The following is a 10,090-nucleotide window of genomic DNA, read 5'->3' as shown; positions in this document are numbered from 1 at the left end:
CTGACCCGGCTGGGGGGCTTCCTGCATAATGACTTCAGTCCCCTTCCCCCCACCCAAGAGCCTTACTGAGCAGCTCCAGAGCGGTGGGCTGAGTGCCTGGCGCTCGCAGGTATGGGGCAGGAGGGTGGGTCCAGGCCCCAGGCTGGGGGGGTTATTAAATAACTGGGCATTTTCAGCCCCCTTCCGCCCCCTCATGCATCTTTCTCCATGGAAAGGCCGGGGCCTCTGGGAGTTTTAATCAGCTCGTTCCTGAGGCAGCAAAACCCCTGCTTGGGCCCAAGGCCGAACGTGCCCCAGTGTGGGGCTGGGCTCAGCTGCAGCCTGGGGGCAAGGGATTGGTAACTACGGGGTGGGGGGCGAGGTCAGGGCAATGCTTCCCCTGCCACTGCTCTGCCCCTTCCCTCCCCAACAACGCTGCTCCCGTGGGGGCAGGAAAAGTCACCCAGGGACAGCTGATCAGTCCTGCCCACCACAAAGGGGGGGGCATAAGGCTTTCACAGACTCACAGGTCATGCCCCCTCTTGCAGTCTGTGGGGGGGGAACCCCCTTCATGCACCCCTGGGCCCCTTTCCGCTGGCTCTGGGTGGGTCTGTCCCGGAGGCTCTGACTCAAGGTTGTCATGCTGCCAGCATGCCCTTTGACCCGGGTGCAGCCAGGTCTCCCCCGAGTTGGAAGGCCCCTCTCCTCTGGCGTTGGGCCTGCCCAGGCCAAGCCAGGAGTAGTGGGATCTCTCCATGCCGGGGTGGGAACCGCCTGGCTCCCTCGGGGCTGGAACTGTTTTAAATGCAAAAAAGAAGTGATTTCTGGGTTTGATTTTTTTTTAGCAGTTTTGGGGTGTTTTTATTTCTGTGACTGTGTCTGGGGAGTTTTAATCTGACGTCGGAGCCAGGCGAGCTTGGTCCGGGCCCAAAGCCGTGGGGTCTCTGCTCCTCCCTGGGCTGCCCCTGCCGGAGGGGTGGGGGGGGGGCGTGGCAGCTTTGGACTGAAGCCCCCGCTGTGGGAGGCGCCGTTGCTGTGTCAGGGGAGGGGGGACGTGGCACTTATTTGGCAATGCAGATTAAAGGTACTTTTTTCTTGTGTGTACATATAAATTATATATAAAACTCACTTTCTATAACAACTGCTGTGTCCTGGCCGTGTCCCGTCCCCAGGGGCTGCTGTGTCTGTGGGCAGTGGGCAAGCACAGAGCCCGGGGAGGCGGGGGCCATGGAGCCTTTGAATTTGTGCACTTTGACAGGGTTACTTTGAGGGCCTGGTGGGCGCTTGGCTGGGGTGGCTCCGTGTGGTGGTGAAATGGGACGATTCCACAGAGCCTGGCCTGGCTGGGCCGGAAGGGGCCCCCATGGCAGGGTTGGAGCATAGGGCATTGGGATGGGTTCTCACTACTGGGGGTGCACTGCTGGCTCTGAGCCGGGTTTCCAGGGGCGTTGAGCACATGGGGGGAGCTGGGAGTGCTTAGCACCCTCAGGAACGGCTGTGAGCACGGCTCTCTGTGTCTGAGAGCTCTTGCCACAGGGCGCAGGGACAGTAGTGGGGGGTGAGGGGACTCGGAGCTGGGTGGGGGGTTCTCAATCTGCTATGTTGCCCTGCCAGAACCTTGCTGGACGGGGTCTCCCCTTCCCCCCCCCCCCACTGGCACCCCTTGGCTCCTGCTGCTGCTGGGTGCAAAGGCGACAGGCAGCCGCACCCTGCCTCGCCCGAACAGCCAGCACGGTAGGATCAGACGCCAGGGCACTGCTAGGCTGGGGCTGCGGGGGGAGCCCGGCTGGCAGGGAAGTGGCTGTGCTCGGCCCCGGGGCCTGTAGCTTTACCAGCTCTTTGGGGAGAGGCGGGCTGGTTTATTCGGTGTGTTGAGGATGCTGGTGACAAGCAGAGATGAGCACTGAGGGGATCAGGCCTCGTCCCCCCTTGGCCTCGTGCTGTCAGTGACCCCTGGGAAGAGCGGGCGCCCCAGGTTAGTAGCTGCAGGAGGGGCCGGGCCGAGCCAGGTGCGAAGGGAAGCACACGGCCGTGCTGGGGGGGAGATCAGCCCGCACTCACACAGCTCCGCCTGTCACCTGCCCGGCCCTTTGTCTCCTGGTTTCAGGGGGGAGGACGGGTGGGCAGAGGGCTGCTGAGGCCAGCATGACTGGTGCTGGCAGAGCACCGAAGGGGCATGGGGGCTGTGCTGCTCGCTGAAAGGGCTGGGCACAGCTCACCTGCTCTTGGACTTGGCTGCTGCCCATCCCTCCAGCACGCTCCCCCACCCTTACGGCCCACTCTTGTGCACACCCGTGTGCTGGGGGAGTTGCCCCTGTGCAAGGGAGCCTGGCGAGGCCTTGGGGATGGGGTGGAGAGGGCCCCCTGGAACACCTCTGCCTATCTAGCCCATACATGTTCTCACCCTGGTACATGGGCTCCTGCTACTTGGGCACCAGCGGCTGTGCCCACCACCGGTCCTGTGTGGACCGTTCTCTTCCGTTCTCCGCCGGGGACGCAGGGGATTGTGCCTGCAGGCGGGGCAGGGGCTGGTTTTGGAAAGGTTGTGTTTGTACGTCCATACTGCTCTGTGTTTATGGTAGAGAACGCGCCTGGCACAGAGGCTGGGGAGGTTCCCAGGGCGTTCATCCCAGTCTAGTACCAGCCAAGAGCGTGCTCTGGCTCCCACGCAGCCATGGCAGGCCCTGTGCTGGGAAGCTCCCTCGTGCCCGAGAAGCGGAGCTCTCACCCACAGCTGGCGCACAGGGTGGGGGGACACAGTGCACCGACATTACCCAAGCTGGGGGTAGCACTAGGAATGGAACCCAGGAGTCCTGTCCCCACAGGCCTTGCGTGTGCCAAACAGGGCAAACCGCAGGAGCGCTGGGAAGAACATGGTCTGGCCCTGGCACCTGGGGCTGGGTTCTGTAGCAGGCCTCAGTCTCCTTGCCCCCTCTGTGCCATAAGAATTAACCCACCAGCCCTACTCCCTCCCCCGCCGTAGTCCTTCTACCCCTTGCCCAGGCAGAAAGGGAGGCCCCAGCGCCTAGCTCCTCCCCATGAAATCACCGTCCTGGGCCCAATCAGCTCGATTGCTTTATTGCCCCGGTGCCCGCCGGGCCCAAGCACCCGGGGCTGCTCCATGTCCATGGAAGGCCAGATGTGCCCGGCAGTGGGGCCCACTGGGGCGCTCAGAACAGGCTGAAATGGGGGTTGCTCAGGCCCATGCTGTCCACGAACCTAGGGCAGGGAAAGGAGCCGTCAGATGCCCGCCCCGGCCCAGGTAGCTCCCGTGCATGAGGAGGCAGCGCTGGGCTGCTCGGGCTGCGACAGGAGGGGTGCACCCCGGGGCCGTGGGCACTGCAGGAGCCCCCAGGGCAGGGAGGGGGGTTCCCTCTCTGTGGGGCCTGCCCAGTGCCGTGCTGCAGCACCTGCTTTGAGGACCCTGCGGTCAGGCGGGGCTGCGGCATCAGGCGGGGCTCTGCATTTGTGGCCAGGACCCGGGGAGAAACCCTCCCCCCATCGGAGCTCTGTCCTGGCGCCCAGAACCTGCGAAGGAGGGAGGGGAAGGGAGAGGGAGCAGTAGGGGCTCAGGGTGGGGGGCCGCCCTGTCTGGCTGGCAGCCGCTGATTCAGGGCCTCCTTTGTTGGGGGGCTGAGCTTGGGCCCCATTTCCAGAGCACCCTCTAGAGCCCCGTGTATCCAGCCCCCCGGGGAACTGCTGTTGGGAATGTGGCTGCAAGGGACTCGGGGGGACCCAGCACCCGGCCTTGCCCCCCACCCGCCAGTTGATTTGGGTCCCTTTGTACGGCGCGTGGGAGCGGCGAGGGAGCTCCTGGCTGCGGGGGGCCTGTGGGGGGCAGCACCTGGAGCCGCCCCGTGCCAGCCTTGAACTTTGGCCGCTTCGGCGCAGGGTCCTTGTCTCTGGGACACCGGGCCGGGAGCGGAGCCGATGGTGCCCTGCTGCCCCCCAGTGGCTGCTGGCTGGGCCAGGCTCGTGCCTGGCAGGACAAAACGGGCAGGGACCCGTGCCAGGACCAGCCGCCATGGGCACGGCTCGCATGTGCTGGGTGCGGGTTACGACCCAGCGTGCCCTTGGAGCCAGGGCTCTGGTAAGTTGGGTGCTGCGCTCAAGGCTCCACCACCCTGCCCAGGCCTTGGCCCCAGCGCCAAGTGGTGCGAGAGGCCCCTGTGGTGACTCCCGCCCGCTTTGCACGGGGGCGATGGGCTGTGCAAGGAGCAGTGCCGAGGAGACTCGAACCTGCTTGCTGCTCCGCTGGGTCCAGGGTTGCTTTTCGGGCATCTGCAAAGCGTGGGGGGGTCTGAGGCGGCAGGTGATGTCTCCGAACCAGGGGTGACGGAGACCAAAGCAGCTTGTGGGTGCTGGGGGAGGGGCAGGATTTCAGGGGCCTCTTGCTGGCTGTGGAGTTTTCAGTTGCCTGCGTCTGGAGTTGTTCGGGGCTTTGTTTGTTTAGGTTGGGCTCTCGGAGGGTGCCCTGCTCCCCAGCCTGACCCCTGCGAAGCTGGGGCCTGAGGATCCAGAAGTGACTCAAACCTGAGTCTTCAACTGAGTGACATGTGACAAATGCCCCATCGACCCCCTGCCTCGGCCTGGCGGAGCTGCGGGGACCCTCCTACGCTCGCCCCACAGGGTGATCAGGCCCCTGGCGGAGCTGGAGTCCGGCGCTGGCTGGGTCCCTGCTCTGGCCTGCGATGGCTGCTCTCCTACCTTCGTAACTGGCTGGCTCCCCTCACCTGCTGTGTCCGACTGGCCCGAGGCGAGGCTGCTCTCACTCATTGCCCTGCCACAGGTGAACTCTGCTCCTGCCAGGTGCTGAGCGCCCTCTGATCCTGGGGCTATTACCATCTGGGGGAGGGGCCTCACTAAGCGAACTGGGGGTGGGTGCTGTGCCACGAGCCTGGGTCAGACACTGGGATGGCAGGGCGAGGGGCTACCCCCTCCCCCTGCACCTCCCCTTCCCCATGTCCGTCCCCTCTGCCGCCGGCACTACGATCTCACCTGGTCATGGGGCTCCTTATCCGGGGGTGCCGTGGCACCGTCATCCAGGGGGTGACCTCCTCTGCGCGGACCGTGGGATCCCTGGGCAGCCACCAGCCGCTGTCCTCTGCACAGGTCACTGGGACCCTGAAGATTTGGTTGGGGGCTATAATCAGACAGACGGGAGGGTCCAGGCTGTTAGGGAGGGCAACCAGCGTCCTGGGGTCGCTGTTGCTTGCTAGGGGAGGGGGCAGCTGGGGCACCCTGCCCTGAGCACAGCCGAACACCACTCCTTCCCAGCAGTAGCTGGGGATGAAAACCCCCTTGCCCGGCATCTCTCACAGCTCCACCTGTCCCTGTTATTTTATTATTTGTCCCCGGATTTATTTGGTGTCCAGGTCCCGTGGATCCCCCTCTTAGGCTGGGGGGGATCCATGGGACCCGCCCACTTCCCGGACCCCAATAGGATCTCTCACAGCTCCAAGTGCTTTGCAAAGGCCAACGAACCGAACCGCGTCTCCTGCCAGCATGGGGGGTGGGGGTTAGTTTCGTTCTCCCCACATGTAACATGGGGAAGGGACTTGCCCAAGGTCACTCAGGGAGGCTGTGGCAGAGGCCAGCCTACAACCCAGGCGTCCAGACTCCATGTTCCCTCTTTTGTCATGCCTAGACCCCACTGTTCACTTACATCTCTGGAGCTGATTCTTCTTCACAGCCTCTTGATAGCGCTTGTAGCTCCCCTGGTGCACTGTGCCGTCAAAATGCCCCGGGCCGATCGGCGGGAGCTTTGCGTGAAACAATCCCCCTTTGAGCGGCTTTGGCTCTGAGTGGAAGGACAAGAAGGAAACTTAAAACCAAGCCCAGAAGATGGCACCAGAGCCTAGTGGGGGGGGGCTTTGAGGTAGACACCTGTCCTCCAAGAACTGGACTCAGACCCGTTAACCTCGTTTCACACCCGGGCTGTTAGCTGGCCATCAGCAGTGGATGAGATTCAGTCACTGCTGCCCTGAGGGGGTTTGAACCCAGCCCTTCTGCAGGCTCAAAGAGCCAGCGAGGACAGTGATTCCTGCAGGGAGACCTGTCCAGCCCTCATCTGGCAAGATAGTGCTTGGAACATGAGGCCAGAGGCAACTTAAAGGGGCTGGAAGAGACTCTCCGGCCCGCACCCATGAGCCTGGGATGCAGAGGGACTGGGAGATGGAGGGACGGCTGGAATGCTGTCGAGTGATGTGGTTTAGGGGGGTTGTATTGTAGGTTAATCCAAATACCACCCCATGGGGTGACTGGAGAAAGGTTTTTAGTAACTGACACATGCCAGAAGCAGAACACTGTACCCCTCCCGCTCCACTGGGACACCCCTCCTGGGGACCAGGGGTCAGAGGTTTTCAAACATCGCCCAAGGAAAAGCCTCACGTTTGTTGCCCCCACAAAGAGCCACAGTCTACTCTCCAAGGCGCTTGGCCCAGCAACGAGCCGTGTCTGTTTCGAATGCACCCATCACTGTAACATCTGGGCTCTCGTCTTACCTGTTGCGTCAGGCTTTTCTAACTCTAGCCTTCTCTCCCAAAAGGGCTCCTGGTACCCCAGGAATGTCAGCCCGAAGAAAGCCATGTCTGAAACCGCCCACTTCCTCCCTGTTCAGTCACCAAAGGCACTTTGCGGCTGCAGCCCTCCAGCCGCTGGCAGGCTCTGCCTTCAAGCAACAGTTGATTCTGTTGCCATAGAGATGCCCCGGCAGCCGGCTGGCGACTCTCCCCCCGCCCACGTGGAATGTGGGTTTGTGAGGCTGTAATGGGAGAGGGTCATGATGTGACGAAGCGGGACTGTTCTTAATGTTTCCTCTGAATACTGTAGGGGTGCCTCGGTTTCCCCTAGGCATTTCCTAAGTCTCTAGGTGGTGGGATAAGGCAGGGGTGTAATTGTTGCAGAGCACAGGGCCAGGGTACATAAATGGCGACACTCTGTCTCCTGGCAACTGATGGCCTGGGCCCTTCCCCCCTGCAAGGTGAGAGCTAAAGGGTTGGAGAACAAAGGGATCTGGTGACCTCCTGGCCTGGGAAAGGGACAAAGCCCAGAGGAGGAGGGGCTGGAGAGAGTTTCAGTTTGGGGCTGGCTGGGGACGAGGAGTGAAGGGCAGACGTGGTTGTCTGGCTCACTGCCCCCCAAAATGGACCCGGCTGACAGGTCCCGTTCTCTGCACCTACAAGCTCTGTGTTAGACCATGTTCCTGTCGTCTAATAAACCTTCTGTGTTACTGGCTGGCTGAGAGTCCCGTCTGACTGCGGAGTTGGGGGGCAGGACCCTCTGGCTTCCCCAGGACCCCACCTGGGCAGACTCGCTGGGGGAAGTGCACGGAGGGGCAGAGGATGCTGAATGCTCCGAGGAAGGTGGAAGCTGCATGAGCTGTGTGTCCTGCAGACAGGCTGCTCACAGAAAGGAGACTTCCCCAGAGTCCTGCCTGGCTTTGTAGGGAGCAGTTCCAGAGCATCCCCCGGGGACTCCGTGACCCGTGACAACAGCCTGCTGGCTGGGTTGGTTTTGTATTGTTTTGGGGTATTAATTCTGGGGTAACTGAGACCAAACTCCAGGAAGGGGTTAAACGGGGGAGGGCTGGCCCCTCCAAAACCCTCTCCAGCTCAGGGAGTTTTGCTCACATGGTGTTTGTCTAATGGGGAAGTCCTGGCAACATGATTATACCTGTGCTCCAGCCGCTTAGCTCAGGGGCGGAAAATAGGATTCGGAGCCACCTCTAGCCCATTGCTTTTAATCCAATGCGGATTGAGAAGGACTAGGAGTCATTCCAATCTGACGGCTGCCTGGTGGCTCCAAGGGAAAAAACCTGGTGCCCATCCAGTTCTATGAAAAAGCTGTGTCATTAGGAGCCATGAAACAGTTCTCAGGGACCTTGCAGCGGCCTTAGTTTTATAGGCATAGGGTCACTTTGTCCTTCAGCCTGCTGAGGATAGATTATCTCTGGGATGGGCCAGTCAGCAACACTGATCTTTAGAAATAAGAGTCTGGAGTCCTTGGTCACAGATTAATTCCCTCTCTCTCTGGTGCTGCCCGCCCACTCCAGGGGCGTCTGTATTTTGGTTTCAGAGTAGCAGCCGTGTTAGTCTGTATTCGCAAAAAGAACAGGAGGACTTGTGGCACCTTAGAGGCTAACCAATTTATTTGAGCATAAGCTTTCGTGAGCTACAGCTCACTTCATCGGATGCATGCAGTGGAAAATACAGTGGGGAGATTTATATACACAGAGAACAGGAAACAATGGGTGTTACCATACACACTGTAAGAAGAAAAGGAGTACTTGTGGCACCTTAGAGACTAACCAATTTATTTGAGCATGAGCTCATGCTCAAATAAATTGGTTAGTCTCTAAGGTGCCACAAGTACTCCTTTTCTTTTTGCGAATACAGACTAACACGGCTGTTACTCTGAAAACTGTAAGAAGAGTGATCACTTAAGATGAGCTTACACCAGCAGGAGGAGTGGAGGAAACCTTTTGTAGTGATAATCAAGGTGGGCCATTTCCAGCAGTTGACAAGAGCGTCTGAGGAACAGTTGGGGGGTGGGGGGGAATAAACATGGGGAAATAGTTTTACTTTGTGTAATGACCCATCCACTCCCAGTCTCTATTCAAGCCTAAGTTAATGGTATCCAGTTTGCAAATTAATTCCAATTCAGCAGTCTCTCGTTGGAGTCTGTTTTTGAAGTCTTTTTGTTGTAATATTGCGACTTTTAGGTCTGTAATCGAATGACCAGAGAGATTGAAGTGTTTTCTGACTGGTTTATGAATGTTATAATTCTTGACATCTGATTTGTGTCCTTTTATTCTTTTACGTATTTTGGTGTTGCAGGGTGTGCGTGCGTGTGGGCCAAAGCGTCTGGTATCCTGCTATCTGTGGCATTTCTCAGGCACTTGGAGATGTTTGGTGTCTAGATTATAAGAACTTCAGGGTGCAGATTGTCTCTTTTATATGTTCATACAGTGCACAGCACAATGGGGGCCCTGTCCCCCACTAAGGTTTTGGGGCACAACCATCATACCAACATTTAATAGTAGAAGGGAATGCTAGAGGAATCTTATGATACAAGGAAGAATCCAACTTTCCCAGCAGTCTTCCTTGTCCCCTGTTATTTTGTGCTGGCCCTCTGTTGTAAACTAACATGGGTAACATAGGAATTGCATAGCTCAGCATGTTGTGGTCCATCTAATCCAGCATCCTGTCTCCAACAGGGGCAGGTTTCAGGGGCAGAAGGGCAAGAAACCTTGAAGTGAGGAGTTGTAGAATAACCCTCCCCTAAGGAAAGTGCCGTCCTCCCCCTGTCACGGAGTGGAGGGTTCATCCCCATAAGCAGGGGCATTTCTGTCTCTTCTAAAATAGACAGAAACTCTCGTGGCTGTGCATATTCCCATTGGCCATATAAATGGCTGCTCCTTTTAAGTCACCCTGCTAAGCTTTTGTCCTCAGTTAAAGCTCATGCTCAAATAAATTGGTTAGTCTCTAAGGTGCCACAAGTACTCCTTTTCATTCTGTGGCAGTGAGTACTACTACTTGTGCTTTGTAGAAAGCGATGTCTCATCAGATTTAAATGTCCTTGGTTGTCACCCTTCCCCTGTAATAGGAGATGGCACACCTGAGTTCCTTCTCCAATGTGTACTTTAAAACTTTCCGTCATGTCTCTTCTCTCTTCACTTAGTCCCAGACCTTTCAACCCCTTTCTGTATGAGTTTTCTCCAGGTCTGTAATCATCCGCATTGCCTCTCTCTGAATCCCCTACATTGCCTCCTGTCAGAAAAAGATATAGGAGAAACACCACATCCCAGGCAAGGGCCCCCCAGGTGGAGGGTGCTATGTTATTTTCTGCCCCATTCCTTAGGACCCCTTTTATCTTGTTTGCTTCTCTGAACACTGCTGTGCATTGAGGAGAGGGGCAGCTCACCCATGAGGGTTTACTGTGGACGGAGAGCCAGCCACTGGTATATGAGTAAGGGGTGGAAGCTGGGTTCTGGGCTGGTGGGAATCAGACAGGCTGGGCTAAAGCCAGCTGTGATTGTCCATGGGGTGGCCTGGGGTCACAGGGGCTGGGGTCACAGGTAGGGTCATGGGGGGCTGGGGTCACAGGTGGG

The 10,090-nt window shown here is 58.5% G+C and overlaps 1 protein-coding gene across 1 annotated transcript; it reads right to left on the bottom strand.

Annotated features, from left to right (window-relative positions):
• Positions 1 to 3,041: 3,041 nt before the first annotated feature.
• Positions 3,042 to 6,657, bottom strand: SPMIP11 (sperm microtubule inner protein 11). The gene is made up of 4 exons (XM_048831611.2): positions 6,483 to 6,657; positions 5,645 to 5,779; positions 4,978 to 5,122; positions 3,042 to 3,198 (listed from the first exon to the last, which is right to left on the bottom strand). The coding sequence occupies exons 1-4, from the start codon at positions 6,565 to 6,567 to the stop codon at positions 3,150 to 3,152; spliced, it is 414 nt and encodes a 137-aa protein (XP_048687568.1). The 5' UTR covers positions 6,568 to 6,657; the 3' UTR covers positions 3,042 to 3,149.
• Between the last annotated feature and the right edge of the window lie 3,433 nt (positions 6,658 to 10,090).

Source organism: Caretta caretta, chromosome 20 (genome assembly GCF_965140235.1).
Source record: "Caretta caretta isolate rCarCar2 chromosome 20, rCarCar1.hap1, whole genome shotgun sequence".
NCBI classification, from domain to species: domain Eukaryota; kingdom Metazoa; phylum Chordata; order Testudines; family Cheloniidae; genus Caretta; species Caretta caretta.
The sequence above is the reverse complement of the archived record's forward strand: the minus strand, read 5'-3'. Positions and strand labels throughout refer to the sequence as shown.

Bases quoted from the DNA above. Each gene is read 5' to 3' on its own strand.
- SPMIP11 (XM_048831611.2), bottom strand. From the start codon at position 6,567: ATGGCTTTCTTCGGGCTGACATTCCTGGGGTACCAGGAGCCCTTTTGG. The intron at 5,780-6,482 runs GTAAGACGAGAG...CCTTCCACTCAG, and splicing joins AGAAAAGCCTGACGCAACAG to AGCCAAAGCCGCTCAAAGGG. The intron at 5,123-5,644 runs GTAAGTGAACAG...GTCTGATTATAG, and splicing joins GAAGAATCAGCTCCAGAGAT to CCCCCAACCAAATCTTCAGG.